At 36.4% G+C, this 18,945-nt stretch overlaps 4 protein-coding genes across 5 annotated transcripts in view; 1 reads left to right on the top strand and 3 right to left on the bottom strand.

The window, feature by feature from the left end:
• LOC311286376 (uncharacterized protein) overlaps positions 1 to 18,945 on the bottom strand; it is a 274,251-nt gene that overhangs the window by 4,214 nt on the left and 251,092 nt on the right. The window contains exons 2-3 of the mRNA XM_084402576.1: positions 5,534 to 6,878; positions 4,586 to 4,753 (exon numbers count right to left, since the gene is read on the bottom strand). Of these exons, the coding sequence (XP_084258702.1) occupies positions 4,586 to 4,753 (168 nt within the window). The 5' untranslated portion in view covers positions 5,534 to 6,878. The remainder of the gene's footprint in view (positions 1 to 4,585; positions 4,754 to 5,533; positions 6,879 to 18,945) is intronic.
• The window catches only part of LOC311279843 (NLR family CARD domain-containing protein 3-like), a gene marked incomplete at its 5' end in the record, with an annotated part of 108,109 nt that overhangs the window by 88,675 nt on the left and 489 nt on the right, over positions 1 to 18,945 (bottom strand). The window lies entirely within an intron of this gene.
• On the top strand, positions 12,381 to 18,081 carry LOC311286394 (polymeric immunoglobulin receptor-like). Of its 2 annotated transcripts, none has more exons than XM_084402601.1 (7): positions 12,381 to 12,615; positions 12,714 to 13,022; positions 15,136 to 15,471; positions 15,584 to 15,883; positions 15,981 to 16,295; positions 17,158 to 17,208; positions 17,337 to 18,081. In XM_084402601.1, exons 1-6 carry the CDS (start codon positions 12,570 to 12,572, stop codon positions 17,184 to 17,186), a joined length of 1,335 nt encoding a protein of 444 aa, XP_084258727.1. In that variant the 5' UTR covers positions 12,381 to 12,569; the 3' UTR covers positions 17,187 to 17,208; positions 17,337 to 18,081. The 2 variants fall into 2 exon arrangements, with proteins under 2 accessions (XP_084258727.1, XP_084258726.1); XM_084402600.1 differs by having other exon boundaries at positions 17,158 to 17,217; positions 17,337 to 18,080.
• LOC311286380 (uncharacterized protein) overlaps positions 15,779 to 18,945 on the bottom strand; it is a 41,589-nt gene continuing 38,422 nt past the window's right edge. The window contains exons 8-10 of the mRNA XM_084402582.1: positions 17,129 to 17,206; positions 16,042 to 16,083; positions 15,779 to 15,918 (exon numbers count right to left, since the gene is read on the bottom strand). The gene's annotated coding sequence lies outside the window, so the exon portion shown is untranslated. The remainder of the gene's footprint in view (positions 15,919 to 16,041; positions 16,084 to 17,128; positions 17,207 to 18,945) is intronic.

Below are 18,945 nucleotides of genomic sequence, written 5' to 3'. Positions count from 1 at the left end.
TTGGATGGCATTGGGGTGAGTAAATTATTAGGACATTTTCATTTTGGGGTGAACTAATCCTTTAAAGTCACTTGCCACACTTACCTGGGTCAGTTGCCACAAAAAGACTTATATATTGGCCTTAAGAATTGATTGCACAATCTTGCCTCCAGTTGCTTTCTAAATTCTTTTTTTTTCTTTTTCTTATTCTTTTCAAGCCTTACCTAATGACATTCCCCCACAGATAACATAAGAAGAAAGTCAGAATAGCCATCTTAGTCATTAGTAACATGGTGAGATTAAATTTTGGGCTGGTAGATTTACAAATGATTGGTATTGTTGGTGAGATTACGAGATTACAGGCAGAAGTCATTCTTACCAACTAAACGATTCACTCTCACACAGAAGACAGATGAAAAACCAGATCGACACACTTTCCAGACATTCCAGCTCTGCTCTTTAAAATAATTTTGCCAGACACCAAAACTGCTTCTCGTTTTGTAGTTAGCAAGTATTTCAGACCAGGCGGGCCACACATCAGACTTCCACTGTTTGTAAAGTAGCTTTGCAGTGTTATGAGAAGCTAGCAACAGCAATATCTAGTTAGTTAAAGAAAAACAAAAAAAAACTAAAATAAAATAAAAAAAACACCAGAAAGAAACCTCCCCTGTTGTTGCTACCTTGTCGTGGTGGAGAGGCTTGTGTGCCTCCGTGACCCTGAAGACTATACCACCTGGGGTTATACCCCTGGCAGGTACTACCAAGCCAGGCAGTTTTCAGGTTAGAGGCCAGTCTAAAAGCAGCACTGCCATCACCCATTGGCAGTAGGATGATTGGATGAATATTGGGCCGATGTATTTGTCATATGAATGGTGTTTCTGCCTATGCAAATTAGGACATATTCAATAAGTGTGGCCCTCATGTGCATATTCTAATTCATTTCAAAAGAAACTTGTAATACAAAAAAAAAGTTACTTTTCATGAATACTTTTACTATGTAAAGTTTTATTGTGTTAGGAGTAAAGAAAAAAATTAAGCCTATTTGGGTGTGTTTTGGGCATATTATTCGATTAGTCTATAGCTCATTTGCATAGTAAAATTCATTTTCAAAGAAACTTGTAATACAAATTTTTTTACTTTTCATGGGTACTTTCATTGTGTAAAGTTTCATTTTGATAGGAGTAAAGGAAAAAAATAGCCCCATTGGGGTGTATTGTTGCCTGGCCTTATTGGCACACATCTCAGATTGATGAGAATTTAACATATTTCCTCAACTAGGATTTCTTAGGACTTTTAGTATGTTGTTCTGGACACCTCATAGAAAAGATCTATGCTGAAAAAATTTATTTTACAATTAGTCTGTCGTAAAACGCTACTTTGCCTGGACTAATTCTCAGATTTTCTACCATGCGTTAAGTTACCACTAACGTAGACAGCATTTCCTGTCATCTATGATACTTTTATTATGAAAATCCCGGACCGGATGCTATGTTCCGTTTGTGCTAGCAAAGCCTTAATAGAGAAGCCTCGATAGCGGTCCAGATAATAATATTTAACACCACTTACTTCTTATTTTACTCCACCACAAAGTACTAAACAATCCTAACAACAAGGAGTAAAGTATAAACATGTCTAAACATGAAATGCCATATTTTAACCCGACGTCAGGTGAGCCGAAGCTCGGAAGTAACGGTCGTGAAGCGACCCTTAAACTCCTAATTCTCATCTACACCAAATAGCAAAAATAATAGCTAGTTTGACAAATAAATACAATATCACTAGTAATGCAGCAGATATACTTACTCTTCTCATTTACGCACACTCTGAAGAAAGGTGCCGCTCACAATTACAATCCAACCGACCGACTATCTCTATCATACTGCATACTAAATGTGTGACGTCAGATATAATATACAAACCAGCACGCGCTTTGGTTACCCTATTATAGGCACTGAATAAACGGACATAAACGTGAAACATAAATCACAACATGGTCAACTGTACTAAATAATAGCAACACAAACATAACTTTGGGGCCTTTTCTATACAGAGCTTGTGTGATTGATCTGCATTAGTTTATAGTAGGGCTGGGCGATTTAAATCGCGATATTGTTATGCGCATCTCGTCAGTAAAGCCGGTTCCTTGATTAGTAGTAAATCTCCATCACCTGCTTTCAGATGGAGCGGCATTTAGGGCTGAGGAGATAATTAAGTGATTAATTTAGTGATGCTTGAGCATTATTGAAGACACCTGATGTTAACAAGCAGAATCACTGAAGAAGAAAAGCACAAATTGTAAGTTACCATTAAGGTGATGGGTGTTTGCTTTAGTTGGGCTCTAGACCATTATATGTTTACTTTAATATTTACTGTTGTTTGTCTGCTGTTATTGATTTATAACAGTTAAATGAACAAAGTAAAATGTTATCTTATAGTGTTGGTTATGTTTTGACATAATCATGCTGTGATCTGAAAAAGGAAACTTATTGAGATAGTTTGGTTTAACTTGTTAGCTGCAGTTTAGTGATTCTTCAGCCTATGATTATCAGGACTTTACTTATAATTCTAAATATTTAATAAACATTGTTCTGATCAAAACACTTTCAAATGAATTTATTTAGAAACACAGACATCAATAATCAGCCTGTGAATCTCAACAATGGTGACAATAATAAAGCATGTTGCAGCGGCTGCCACCAATCACAACTCATTAATGGCTCCCATCATGCATTGCGGTATGAATAAATTATGATCTGAATTGTCTATGTAATTTACTTTTCCTAATTGAATATTCTGCTCCTCACCATTGTTGAGATGCATATACTGAATTTTGACATCTGTGTGTGCCTAAAAGAATGATTTTTTTTTTTTTTAAACAACTTTTAAGAAATCCTTTATATTATATGAAAAATTCTGGGCATTTATGCAGATTCACTAAGCAACAACATAAATCGAAGTCAGAAAGAAGGATTTTAATGAGTTCAGTGATCAAGTTCAAATGATGATTGTCATAACATAACCAACACCATCAGATCACTTTTTTCTTTGTTCAACTGGTGATTATAATTCAGAAACAACAGACAATAAAAATCTAAAGTTAATAATATATGGGTCAAGAGCCCAACTAAAGCAAACACTGATCGCCATAACGGTAACTTACAATTTGTGATTTTCTCCTTCAGTGATTCTGCTTGTTAACATCAGGTGTCTTCAATAATGTTCAATCATCACTAAATTAATCACTTAATTATCTCATTAACTTAAACACTCTTGAGTGTGGACTCATACACTCCCAGGAGTGTTAATTTAACACTGGAGTTTTTGCTGTGTACAAAGAGCCGTAGTTAACTGACAAGCTGAGCCATATCGCATTAATTATCGCTGGCGATACGTCCGCGATATTAATGCGATATGGCTCAGCTTGTCAGTTAACTACGGTTCTTTGTAGTAAATGCCGCTCCATCTGAAAGCAGGTGATGGCGATTTACTACTAATCAAGGAACCGGCTTTACTGACGAGATGCGCATAACAATATCGCGATTTAAATCGCCCAGCCCTAGTTTATAGCCTATGCCTTAAAGGGTTAGTTCACCCAAAAATGAAAATTCTGTCAGTAATTACTCTCCCTCATATTGTTCCAACCCCGTAAGACCTTCGTTCATCTTCTGAACACAAATTAAGATATTACACGCATCACACACATGACCAGCGTCGGCCAATAGTGAGCCTACGTGTGACCAGCGTGTGACGTACAACACAGACGCGCTGCGCAGTTACACTACGTGAAAAGACTCGAGGCCCAGAGAGAAGGAAATGAATAGTGGAATAAAGTCGTTATTTTTGTTGTTTTTTTGCGCACAAAAAGTATTCTCGTCGCTTTATAAACTTAAGATTGAGCCACTGGAGTCACTTGGACTATATTAACGATCTCTTTAATACATTTTCTGGGCCAGCAAGTTATAATGTCTTAGAAGCCTATGGAGGAGTGAGCCAGCACTCAGATTTAATAAAAAATATCTTCATTTGTGTTCCGAAGATGAACGAAGGTCTTACGGCAGGGGTGTCCGAACTCGGTCCTGGAGGGCCACTGTCCTGCAGAGTTTAGCTCCAACCCCAATTAAAAACACCTGAACCAGATAATCAAGATCTTACTAGGACTTGATTATCTGGTTCAGGTGTGTTTAATTGGGCTAAACTCTGCAGGACAGTGGCCCTCCAGGACCGAGTTTGGACACCCCTGTCTTACGGGGTTGTAACAACATGAGGGAGAGTAATTACTGACAGAATTTTCATTTTTGGGTGAACTAACCCTTTAACTCCCATACGGACAGGCTGTATTTTACTCCTTTTTTGGTTTTGGGGTGTATACTAATATCTGTTAATTTAACAATCTTAGCAGTAAAATATTTTGAGCCAAGAATCCATTTCATATATGGGAGACCTTAGAGATGAGGAAAAACATTGTTGGGTTTAGTTCTACCTCCGGTAGGGGTATCTCAAAAACTAAAGCACTTTTTGACCATTTGTCACTAGCCTATAAGAAGTGAGAAGCTAACAAAGCTTTGGTTTGATTGAGCTGAAGGATGAAATGATGAGCTGCTCAAACCTCTCTGTTGGGTTTGTCTCCTCTTTCTCTCAGCTTTGCCTCCAGTGACGCCACCTCTTTCTTCAGCTGACAGATTTCAGAGATGAAATCCTCAATATCCAGCATGGACAGATCAGTTCCTACTGATTTACAGCAGATCACATCCATCTGCGCTCTCATGGTCAACATCTGAAGACAAACATATCATCATTACTACAAGACGCATTTATCCATATTTATATCAATCTAAGTTGTAATGTGGACTCGAGCATTTTCTGTAAAGCTGCTTTGAAACGATGTGTATTGTGATTGTGAAAAGCGCTATACAAGTAAATGTGAATTGAATTATAATGAACTTACACTGATTTAAACTCAAAATGACTAATGATAATGAAGGAGAACAGAACTACACAGAATAAGAACATGATTGCAGTTTCGGATAATATTAATACACAGGTAGATATTAATTACAGATATAAAATAAACATATGTTTAGGCGTGTTTATGTTTAAATTCACTATTGTACATATATCATTACAACACATTACCAATATCTAAAACTTAAATTTAGCTGCTGGATTTAAACACAGATTTCAGAAATTTAACATGATAATGTGATACTTGTACTCGTTTCTAAGCGTCATTTAAGTGTCCAGCATTGAAAATTGATTGAAAATCAAAATTAGAAAATTAAACAACGTGTTAACTTTGGTTTTATTACAAATATCACAGTTAAAACACAGCTTCTGTAGTAAGAAACGGTACATGTGTTACAACTACAATTATACTATTATTTATTATTACAAATACCCAGGCTAAACTATGGTTACTGTGGTATAAAATCATGGCTAATTCTTTTTTTTTTTTTTTTTTTTTTATGATAAATGCGAATAAGTAGTTAATTTAAAGCTCATTAAAACACTACAGACAGAAAATCAACAATCACACACACAGTTTAAAACAACACACCTCAGTCTGAGCGCGCCAGGCTTCCTCTTCTTCAGTGGTTTTACCGGCGGACTGAAGAGCGTCACAGCGACTCCTACAGGTTTCAGGAAGAAACGCTAGTCAGTAGATATCGTGTCTACATAAACTTTCTCCGTCTTTTTCTCAATCAAAAACAAGCTTGAATTCATGTGGTGCAGCTACGAACGTGAATCATGTTTATGTTTTCTCTATGGTTAAAGTTAAATTGTTCAATTGATGTCCACGATGTAAGTAATTTATTTTTGTAGTTGATGTGTCATGTTCACGGCACTACTTGATTGCACAATTTTCACAGATTTTTACAATCAGTAAACATGAACTGTGGTAAATAAAATAACGGTCCTTTCTTGCCCTGATCTGGCACTGCCATGTTTCTAGTATTACTGCTAAAAGAAGCTGTAGCTGAGATTTGTGTTTACACGAGAATAATATGCCAAATAAATAAAACTAGGCTATATCAGACACTGATCAGCACATTAAGCTGTCAAAAAAAAAAAAAAAACATTTATAATTTTTTTTTTCCATCCAGAAGATTAATTTCTTTGCAGTAAATATCTTACCTGACATGGTGGCACAAATGATCTGGGAAAACACATGAAATTGAAAATGAATAGCATTGTGTGAAAGGAAAACCATGTCTCTTTCTTGATTAAATAATGTTTAAAATCCCAATGAAAACCATCAACAATGGGAAAAATGGTGCAATTGCCTTACAATCATCCTTGAGCCACTTTCAACACTTAACACGTTTATCAACGTTATGAAAATCCAGGAACACATAGATACTATTTTGAGGCTTTTTAATAGATCAAGATCAATCAATCTCTCAAGTTTAAGATACAATCATTGTTCTATTCTGTCCAACACAACTTCATTTACAGAGTTTGGTTCAATCCATCTCTACTCTCTCAATCCACAAGCTCAATGTGACACTGCCTCCTACTGGCAGAAAGAGCTCAATGTACAGTTTCAGGATGAGCTCAATGAGTCTTATCCAGATTTACTGATGAAAAGACATTATGGGGCGGTTTCCTGGAGAGAGATAAAGCCTTGTCTTCAGATTAACAGAAATCTGATTTATCTGTCATGGTTTTAAATAGTCCTAGACTTAGTCTTGTCCAGAGTTTAAGATCGTAAGTAATACCATTGTTGAGATTCATACGCTGATAGTTGATAACTGTGTGTCACTGTAGGTAAAAAATTTTGTTCTCATATTTGATTGAAATATTTTAACTGATTGTTATAATATTTATGGCCTTGAATGTGAGATCGTAACAGTTCACTCAGACGATACAGAGAATCCCTAGACATCCTAAAATTCTCACGCCTCTCCTCGGGCACGACAGTTACACACACAAAGTGTACAACTGCGAGTAAACCTCCGTCTCCTTTGAAGAAAAGCTATATCTGCAGAATGTACAAACTGACATCACTCTTCAACAAGGCTGTCAAAGCGGAGAGCAGCAAAAAACAACTGCTGTACGATGTCGTCCACCATCTTGGCTGAATTGGTCACATGACTGCATCACATGACTAGAAATGCGTCATTGTCTTCAAAAAGCCTCTGTTTTCACAGTCATCACACATGGTGAAGGAAAAACTGCGTTTCCAAATTCATCAAAACGCCATCTCAGTGTTTCGACGTGACTCCTTTTTTTTTCAACAATTGTTCGCAAAATGATAGTCAATGGTTCACATTTCGAGAATTTCCTGTAAATTAACAAGTAAATTATTAAATAGATGAGTAAATAAACAAGTATTCACATATTTGGATGTGTCGTCTGCCTTAAGCCTATAGTCCTAAACTAAAATGTCTGTTTTAAATGAAACTTGCGCTGGCATATCTTAAAATATGTCACTGTCATATTTGTCTCGAGATGCACATCAGCAATATATTTTTCTTTCTAAGGCACGTTTATAAAAGCTACTTAAATGTCCTAATTTAACCGAGGCCTAATCGTGGCCTAATCTAAACCCTGTCTGTGAAACCTGGCCTAGAAGTGCTCCCCAGCGGGCACCTTGATGTCAAAATTACGTCAAGAAATTGGTCAAAAATGAAAGTCAAATTGACGTCAAAGTGTTGATGTCAATTTGATGTCAAGATTTGACCTCTGCTGATGTCATTTTGCTAAACAAAAAGGTGAAACGCATGGCCGTACACTTATTACCAGCTTCACTTAAAACTAACCAGATTTACTTTATTTAATTTCCGGTTATTTAAATGGTTACCTTTTAAGGAATTAATTTGATTAATTATTACTCAATTCTAATTTGTTCAATTTAATTAATAATATTGCTTGTAATCTGTTGCCACAATTTTATTGAGTAAATATAGCGTATTCATTTTTACAGTGTTCTGTCTCTCTTAAAGGGGTCATATAATGCCATTTTTGTACAAGCTAATATGATTCTTTCGGGTCTACATTAAAAGTTTGTTATATACTTTAATTAAAAATTCTCATTAGTATTGTAAGAAAACACTCATTTTACCTGGTCAAAAACAGCTCTGTTTTCAGCACGCTGTTTCAGTGCATGTGTCTTTAAATGCTAATGAGCTTTGCTCACCCCGCCCCTCTGTTCTGTGCGTACACCGTAACACAATAACACAATAACCATAACGCGTTGTTCATTATAAACGTGGGATTATGAATTATATTGAGATCGTCGTACATAGAAAACATGCCGTAATGTAGGCTACCCTTGAGTGTAAACAGCCGCATTCATCGTGAAGCGTGCAGCAATCGATTTGCAAAGATTAAAATATAAATATTAATATAAGGGTTAATAAAACGTTACACTCACTTCAGTTCTTCTGGAGGTGCAGCAGGAACACGAATAGTTGGTACCGATCCTTTTTTCAGGAGCAGCTTCTTAGCAAAACCAGCTTTATACTGACCCTCGTTTGTAAAGCAGTCTGGTGTGTGAAATGATTTGCGCAAACATGAAAGCATGGATGTTGATCGTGGGGAATCCCCGCGTCAATGCTTTGGGAATATTCCATCAAAACGACTGCTGTGTTCCTTATTACACCCAAGAACAGAAATCACAATCGCTTAGACGCCATTCTTCTCCAGCATATCAATGCACTATGATGACGGACAGCTCGCTCACGAGTGAGGGCAGGTCTGTGTTAGAAACGCTGCTGTCAATCACAATCGTGGGCTTGATTTCAGAGAGGGGAAAACATATAAGGAGATTAAAAATAAAATAAAAACAACTGGATGGATTTTTATCATTTTATGATGGTTGTGTACAGGCACTGCCAACACACATTTCAGTACAATCAACTTGTAAAAGTGCATGTACCATTATATGACCCCTTTAATGTACACAGCAAAATCCCCAGTGTTAAATTAACACTCCTCAGTGTTTATATGTGTCCACACTACAGGGTGTTAAAAATTAACACTGAAGCAGTGTTGAAGTTAATGAGTTAATTAAGTTAACACTGAAGCAGTGGTGAAGTTAATGAGATAATTAAGTGATTAATTAAGTGATGATTGGCCATTAGTGGTGACACCTGATGATAACAAGCAGACTCACTGAAGGAAAGAGAAACAAGAACAGAAAAAAGAGAAACACAAGAACTACTGACTTCGAGCCATTATTGCACTTATTATTTTACCAGTTTGACTTTATTTCTGTCATACATCTACACACGGTCTTATTCAGATTTAACAGAAGTTTAGATGGTAATGTTTTATGGAATGTTTCGTTTCATGACACCATTATGGTGACCAGTGGTTGCTTTAGTTGGGCTCTTGACCCTTTTCTTTGTAACGTTAGTATTTTTCTGGTTGCTCCAACTCTGTGTTTATAGAGCATATGTATTGTGGTAAGAGAAACTATGACTTGGGCTGTGTTTCCTGAAAAAATTGCAAGCCTAATTTGATCGTATTCACCTTATTCCACCCCGCCCACTTTTACTTCTGTCCAGTACTTCCGTTGTAAACCAACTTCCGGTTTAGCGGACCCTCATTCAATTTCGATGAGAGCAGAGAAGTCTCACTGATAAAATGTCACATAAGGTAAGCTAATTTGTGCCAAATGTGCTATGTACGTGTGTATCAACAGCACAGCAATGCACTGTTTCTCGGGGTAATTTTTAAACGACTTTTAGGTGTTTATATGACCCGTCTGCCTGTCTGATCGCAGCCCGGCCGATGTGTAGTGTTTAGCCTACATTAGCCACACACATCTAATGTTGTAATGGTCTCACTACAGGACACATACACATGCTATACCTTGTTTGAAAGCTATGGTCCTCTAGAATTCAGTCGCTGGATTTATTTTACAGCCATTACTTGTGTTAGAGATCAAACCATAAGAAATTGCAGCTAGCAGTTAGCTAAGCTAACGTTACCCTCTTGTTCATCTAGTTGAGGCTCTACTTTCTTTCTACACCAGTTCGTGGCTATTTTAGCGCAATTTTCCACCGGACAAAATTGCGATTGTTAACTCATGATTTCTGTTCTGTCTGTGCGCACCAATCTTGCACTTCTATCTACTCCTCAACCAGACCACCTAGAGACTTCGGGTTTTCGGCATTATGTTATGTCCTGGAAATTCCAGAAAAAAATCCGTTTTTTGCAAATTTCTCTGCAACCATAATAGCTATCGAGTTGAAACAAATTGCAATCGATAGCTTCTAAAATTTAAAATAATATTAGAAAAAAAGAATTGATCAAAAATCTTTCCTTTATGCTACAAAAATTAATTAAAACTTTATATGAAGAGAAATAAGAAAAATATTGCCTTTTCACCTATAAAACTATTGTTGTATATTTGGAGAAATATATAATTATCATGAGTAATTATCATATGTTACTAAAATATTTCGCCAATACAGAATACAATTCCTATTCATTTTCCACTGAAAATGGAAAAGTGACATTTCTTCACCGAAACTAGTTCTAATAAATGCACGATTTAATTATGTGTGTTTTGGGTGTTATTTTCGTGCGATTTGGGGGGTATTTTTATATTTTCTCTTTCATTTACTATCTCTTAGTGTTGTGATCCCATGACGTGAGAAAATTGCGCTAAAACACTCACAGAGTTTTTATTACTTGTTTTCTCATCTGTTGGCTATACACTGCAAATGTATCTGGTGATTAAGCAAACAAACTGTGGTGTAATAATGTTTCAAACTTTACATGTAGTAGTGTTTGTGCACATCTTCATAACTAAGTAATAGCTATTAGAAAGACACAGCTATTAAATAATTTGATTGTGGCATTGTTTCAAAAGCTTCAAGTGAAATACTTTAGTACGTTGCAGCAGTTGTTAATAACCATAGGCCAACGCATTTGGCTATAATATTATAGTCTATCTACATATATCAAGACAGATAATAACAGATTGGACCAGGGCAAACAAAGCGCTAAGTAGCTAAACCAGGAAGTGAGATTACGCGCATGGCGCCACCCAGTGCTACTTCCGGAATAAGGTGAATAGACCATTTGTTGCAGTTGGTCTGCGATCAAGTTAAGTTTAAGATGCTTTTGGAAATTCAGCCCTGGTTATGTTTCAATGATGAAATTACTAGTGACCTGATTCAATGATGTCACCCAACATTACAAACTGATTATCTAATTGTTTTATTAATTTTTCACTACAGTAGTTACTTCAAGCAATGTTTTAAATATCCGAAGGATTTAAAATCACACACAGACATCAAGAATCTACATATGAATCTCAACAATGGTGACAATCAAACAAATGCTTAATGTTGCAGTGCATGATGGGAGCCACCAATCAGAATGCATCAATGGCTCCCATCATGCATTGCAGCATGAATAAATTATGCAGCTGAATTGTCCTGTAATTTTCATTGTTTTTTTCTGTTTGCTTTTATTTTGCTATTGTTTTGTTCTGACTTTAGTAGCTTGTTTTGTGATGTTCAGAGTTGATCTGTTTGTCACTAGTTTGTTTATTGTCACCATTGTTGAGATTCATATGCTGATTCTTGATGTCTGTGTGTTTAAACACAACAACTTCTTTGCTCAAAGTATTTTCAAAATTTTTGATATTGCTGTTGGATCTCAAACTGTAGAATCTCAGAGCTACAATCACCAATACTAAAACAAGACATCAAGCATATAGTCAAAAATTTAGAGTCTGTATGACATCAGTGAATCAGGACACTACATGATAATGTTTTTATCATCAAAACATATTGTGAGCAGGTCATGTTTTCTCTTGCAGTAACAAATGTGCTTTATAAACACAGAGTTGTAGCAACCAAAGAAAAACATATATTAAAAAATGAAAAGAGTCAAGAGCCCAACTAAAGCAAACACTGATCACCATAATGGTAACTTGAAAAGAAAAATTCCATAAAACATTACCGTCTAAACTTCTGTTGACTCTCAAGAACTTTTGTAGATGTATGACAGAAATAAAGTCAAACTGGTATTAATAAGTGCAACAATGTGTAATGACTGGAAGTCAGTAGTTCTTGTGTTTCTCTTTTTTCTGTTATTATTTTTTCTCTTTCCGTCAGTGAGTCTGCTTGTTATCATCAGGTGTCACCACTAATGGCCAATCATCACTTAATTAATCACTTAATTATCTCATTAACTTCAACACTGCTTCAGGGTTAACTTAATTATCTCATTAACTTCAACACTGCTTCAGTGTTCATTTTTAACACCCTGTAGTGTGGACACATATAAACACTGAGGAGTGTTAATTTAACACTGGGGATTTTGCTGTGTATATGTTTATATTAATATACGGATGTGTCCTCTGTCATCTGTGTTTCTCTGCTTGTCTTTCACACATATCTTTCACACATATCTCAACACTCTCCGCCCTGTTAACAGTGCAGATCTGGGTGGAACCGTTAGAGAATAAGGAAGAAGAAACGTGAGAAAGACTGACGGAGGATCTGTGTACTTCTAATGATAGTGACTTACATCACATTCAAGGAACACATTTGATCAGTTCTTGCTTTCACTCGATCGGGATCGGATCTGGTTTTTCTCTGGATATCTGAGACTGAAGTCAATCTGGAATGAAGGCTGCCATCTTCATCTTCATCACCCTCTGCCTGATCTCAGGTCAGTTCTTCACTGCTCAGTCTGGGTCAAATAATATACTATATTACCCAGATTGATGATATATAATAACCCAGAGCAAATGAACTTGTGTTTGGCAGGTCAAGTACTTTGTGTCAGTGTGTTTGGATGCACTGGAGGGAGTTTAATGTTCAAGTGCATGTACAAGAAGGAGAGCAAGACTGATGATCAACATAAAGGGAAGTATTTCTGCAGAGACAGGGGCTGTAAGATGGGCATCAGTGCTGATGTTCAGAGTCGATGGGTTTATAACGGGAGAGTCGCTCTGTATGATGATGGAAACAGCAGATTCTTCACAGTGTTTATCAGGAACATCAGCATAGAGGATGATGGGGATTATGCATGTGGAAATCAGACGTGGAGTCATGATGTTACGTTAGTGGTGAACAGTATGTATGCATTATAACTTATGGTGCGTTCAAGTCATGTAGTAAAGATCGTATTTATGAGTTGAAAGCACATGAACGCCACTACAATGTCGTAAATACGAGTGGGAAGCTCGGGAGTTTCTGTTAGCCTCAATCTTTATGAGTTGGGTGCGTGTCAGTGAGAAACATGGCAGAATACCACAATACTTAAAGCTATTTAGCAGTGATATTGTCAGGAAGTTAATTGTCTGCACATGCAATATATGATAGCATTATATTATAACTACAATATGTAACAAAGTTTACAGTGGCTTCATGAACTAAAACTATTAAAAAAAATTCCTTGTTCTTCATTTTCTAGAAGTAAAGTTTAAGAACCATGCTGTATTTTTGTGTAATTAATTATGAGAAACCCAGCGGGCACCTTGATGTCAAAATTAGGTCAAGAAATAGGTCAAAAATGAAAGTCATATTGACGTCAAAGTGTTGATGTCAATTTGACGTCAAGAGTTTGACCTCTGCTGATGTCATTTTGCCAAACAAAAAGGTGAAACGCATGGCCGTACACTTATTACCAGCTTCACTTAAAACTAACCAGATTTACTTTATTTAATTTCCATTTTTATGAAATCATTAAAATGTTGTATTTTAAAGTCACCATGATGGTGGTTAGCGTTTGCTTTAGTTGTGCTCTTGACCCTTCACTCTTTAATATAAAAGTTCTTTGGCTGCTATACTTGTTATAGGCAAAATAGTCATGAGAAGATAAGGTCAGGGGATGTTGGCTGTTTATAGATGATGATGACAATACCATCATGTAAATGCCTGATTCCCTAATCGTGTTCAGTGTCAAATGTTTTGATTATATAGAATTTATGGTTTTTATGACGTATTTCAATAGAATCTATTTAATTTTACAGCATTAGAGAAATATTGTTTATCGAAGACTATAATGGATTTTAAAAACATTTAGTGCATTAAACATTTTCCTCTACATTATTACTTAGACATCAAGAATCAGTGTATGACTCTCAACAATGGTGACAATCAATGAAATGCTTCATGCCGCAGTGCATGCTGGGTACCACCAATCAAAACTCACCAAAATCTCCCAGCATGCATTGCAGCTTTAATAAATTATGCACCTGGAGTTGATCTGATTATCTGGATATTTTGTTGGATTGTCACCATTGTTGAGATTCATACGCTGTTTCTTGATGTCTGTGTGCGTCTAAGTAATGCCATAGATGACAGGGTTTGTGCACTAAATAGTTTTTTAAACCAAGTACATTATTTGATAAACTAAACTGCTAGACATGCTGTAGAATCAAATGACTTCTGTCATGAATAAAACAGTTTTGAAACCACAAGTCCTATATAATCAGAACATAAGACACGGAATAAGATCAGGGCTTCAGGCATTTACATGATGATATCAACACTTTGACGTCAATATGACTTTCATTTTTGACCTATTTCGTGACCTAATTTTGACATCAATTTGATGTCATATTGATGTTAAATTGACATCAAATGCCCACTGGGAAGTACATCACCATCTTATTCCAATGAAAGTGACTTGATCGCACATGACGTCGTAAACACGACTTCCCACATCGTAAATAGGAACTTCCCAGGAACTCACCATAACTACAGTAATTATTTATTATAGTACTATTAAAGGATTAAAAATTAACAGAAATGTATTACTTCCATGCCTTACACTAATTCACAACAGTCGCCTTATAATAACAATTCATAATTAGAGTTGTCAGGTTGGGTTATGCAGGGAAAATTACTGTTTTATGTCTTTCATCTTTTGCATGTCCATATCACTTTTGTAAAAAGAAAAAAATATATGTAACTTCCCTGTTCAGATTACATTTTCAGATGTGTGTTTTTCTGTCAGTATGTCTTGACGTAGGATGTCACTGCTCTGATCTCAGGCAACTATAAATATACCTAAAAACAACCACAATACACATTTAAAAAACACACTGCAAGGATCATGACATTGTATGTTTCACACAGAGATGGCGATAGAGAGGACAAAGTTCCTAGTGCACCTTTAATAACACTAATAATATTTTAGATTTAAGTTCATGTCACAAGGTTTTGTTGAAATCATTTTCAGGGTCTCGTTGTGGGACGTCTGCTATCCGGGACGGGTATCTTGGACAAAAGACGATCACTTTCCGCTGTGAATATGATGAGAAGTTTAAAACACACACCAAAGTTTTCTACAGACTGAACGAGGATCCTGTCCATGTTCTGAAGAGCTCACGATCATCACAATCATCTGAGGAGAAGTTCAGTCTGTCTGACAGTCATGAAGATCATTTTACTGTGACCATTAGAGATATTTCTGCAGCGGACGGTGGAGTTTATTTATGTGGAGTGGAGAGATACGAATCACATCAATCATTTACTCACATAACCTTCATTAAAGAGATTCAGCTGAATGTTTATGGTGAGTTTAGTTTATTTTTAATGAAAATATCCTTACAGCTCTAAATAAGGAATGTAAATCCCTCCTGACTTTTAATAATGTAATGAATCAACATATAAATCTGATTTTGCAGGTCAAACGTCTGTCCAGGTTCAGGCCTACTCCAGTAAATCAGTCTTCATCACGTGTAAATTTCCACAAAAATTCAAAGGAAACAAGAAGTTTATCCAGAAAGATTCACAGAAGATCTTCGTTGATGAACAGAATCAGTGGGTTCGTCATGATAATGTGCACATGTTTGATGATTCCAGTGAAGGACGTCTGAAGGTTTTCATCAGTGATTTAACCACGGCTGATGAAGCGACGTACAGATGTGGAGTGAATATCCCTGATCATGATCTGTTCACTGAGATTAAACTGACAGTAAATCAAGGTAAAGAGCTTCTGGGAGAACCTTCATTTTAGAGACTTAAAATAAGAAAGATAGCTTTTTTTATATTGTATATTTTTCATTGTTTTTGTGTGTATAGTTGATCATTTTCCTGCATCAAGCAAAGCATCTGCTATTATTGGTGAAAGTGTGAAACTCACCTGCAATTTCCCCGAGAACCACGACGAGACCTTCACACACATCTGCAAAGAGAACAAGGAGAAGATCTGTGAAAGCATCAGTTCATCAGAGAAGAAACGCTTTGAGTTTTCTGCCGGTCCAGCAGGAGTTTTCACAGTGAACATCAGTAATGTGAGCGTGAGAGATGCTGGAGTTTACTGGTGTGGAGCCGAAACCAGAGACACACATCTGACTTCTGTCTCGCTCACCAATCAACATCAACTCACTTTAACTAGTACGTACAGTGACCATCAAAAACCCGCTTGTTTAAGTAAAACTGGCTGTGGCTTTTGTGTTTTAGCTTTTTAGTGTAGTAAGTTCTGTCTACAGAAGTGTTTAGATCCGCCTGACTTTGTGTTGAAGCTTTATTTTATCCTTTGTGCTTCACACAGACATTTTCTGAACATTCATGCAGATCTAATCTATACAATGAAAATACAAAACTGATCCAAATTTAAATCGTTATGCACTGAAAAGCTTAGGTCTGGACAGGTCTTCTGACCGATGATAGCATGTGCGAGTTATGGATATGCACAAGTGATTTTAATGATGAATTTGTGTCCGTTGTTTCGTCATAAAGTATTATACTGTTGTTTCGTCATACAGTATTATACTGTTGTTTCGTCATACTGTTGTTTCGTCATACAGTATTATACTGTTGTTTCGTCATACTGTTGTTTCGTCATACAGTATTATACTGTTGTTTCGTCATACTGTTGTTTCGTCATACAGTATTATACTGTTGTTTCGTCATACAGTATTATACTGTTGTTTCGTCATACAGTATTATACTGTTGTTTCGTCATACAGTATTATACTGTTGTTTCGTCATACAGTATTATACTGCTGTTTCGTCATACAGTATTAAACTGCTTCACAAGACATCAAATACACATGTGCAGTTCTGCTTTTTTAAGCTTAACTTATTCTCTGCTTTTCCTCTTTTGTAAGACATTATTAAATGGAAAAAGGAAAGTCTGATCCAACAGATCCGTTGCTCAGTTTGAGTTGTGATCTGAAACGAGTGTTTGATGTACAGTGTGTGTATGAATGATGTCATAGTCTCACCTTGACACAATCCCTTTGTGTGTTTTCAGGCTCTTCTGGTTTCTGTTTGAGGGTTTGATCCGGCTGGCTGAAATACAGCTGTAAACATGGTGACACACACACACACACACAATACTGTACATTTAGTAAATCTGAGTTTGTCGCCCTCTGCTGTTCAGAAATACACATACGGTTTAACCTCGCATTTTCTCTGCTCTTGTTCACATAGGAATCGTTTCATCATGTGGATCGACTCCAGTCCAGCTACCCACAATCCCCTCTGATGAGCTCCTGTACACGTCTGTCAGTTTCCAGAAGCATGAAGAGTCTCTCAGTGAAGCTTCAGTCTCCGTCAGCAACGAGGAGATTCACTCTGATTACACCACGCTCATTTACCACATCATGCCAAATTAATATTATTATATGAAGAAACTCTGGGGTTGCTTTACACCTCCACACTGATACCAGTACATGCTTTCCCTTAATATCTGCTGTTAGAAATCACTCTTGCTGTTTTATAATTTCTGAAAAGAGCTGGCGACACCTAGAGGCACTGTTGGGTGAAAGCTGCAATGTTTCTATCACTGACTGACTGCTTTAAATCTGTCAAATCTTTGCGCAGAAAGCTATCAGAAAGCTAATATAAAACTATATAAATGGCGCTCTGTGGCGCGGCAGAATTTTTAAAAAGGGCCTGAGCCGTTGCTGGGAATAGAGAATAATGTGTTCAAATTTTAAAAGACATGGCGGTGTGCGACCCCTTTAAGTTGTAATGTGGACTCATTTTCTGTAATGATGCTTTGAAACGATGTGTATTGTGATTGTGAAAAGCACTATACAAATAAATATGAATTGAATCATAATAAACTTACACTGATTTAAACCCAAAATGACTTATTAAATAGTTAATTTAAAGCTCATTAAAACACTGCAGACCGAAAATTAACAATCACAGAAACAGTTAAAAACAACACACCTCAGTCTGAGCCATAGACAGTAAAAGAAATGGACACAGCGTACACGTAAAAATGCAATCGTAAGTGTCTTAACTCTGAGTGTAAATGCTATTAAGAAAAAATAACATTTAAATGATCATTTTGCTACAATTTTAACTTGAACATGTTAAAGGTTTAATTCACCCAAAAATGAAAATTCTGCCATTAATTATTCACCCTCATGTCGTTCCAAACTTGTAAGACTTTTGTTCATCGTAGGAACACAAATGAAGATCTAAATAATGAAATCTGAGAATATTGATGCTGTTTGTGGAGTTGTTTAATCCTCCTCTGCTGAGATCTTCACAGATTTAATGTCTTCTTTTCTCTTCAGTTGATTTCATCTGAGGCTGTGGCTGAAGTCAGTTGTAGTTCTTGTGTTTCTGCTCGTCTCTTTTTTCTGTTCTCTTCTTTCTTTCAGTGATTCTGCTTGTTAACAGGCTTATTAAGGCTGAAGTTGAGTTGTAGAGTTGAACTTTATTGTCCAGTCTGTTTTCACAGAGATGTAAATTCCAGGTTCAGAAAGTAAAAGTCCTCCACAGTATTGTGTTCCAATCACCTGGATTTGCTAATTCAGCAGGAGAGAGAACTAATTAGTGAAAGCAGCTGACTGAGTTTATGGGTGGAATAAACATATGGCAAGGACTTTTACTCTTTGGCCCTGGATTACCCACCTCTGAACATGGTACATGCATGTGAACTGTAACCCGTTTCCATGTGCCCTTAAACTCAAATGATCTGAATTCAAAGGGGTAAACATGAAAAAAAACAAAAACTGTGTCGTTCGCTTGTGCTCGGTTTGTGCCGATTTGTGCCATTAAAATTAACATTGTATCTATATCA

The sequence above is a fragment of the Rutilus rutilus genome (assembly GCF_951802725.1).
Source record: "Rutilus rutilus genome assembly, chromosome: 2".
Classification (NCBI taxonomy): Eukaryota; Metazoa; Chordata; class Actinopteri; order Cypriniformes; family Leuciscidae; genus Rutilus; species Rutilus rutilus.
The sequence above is the reverse complement of the archived record's forward strand: the minus strand, read 5'-3'. Positions and strand labels throughout refer to the sequence as shown.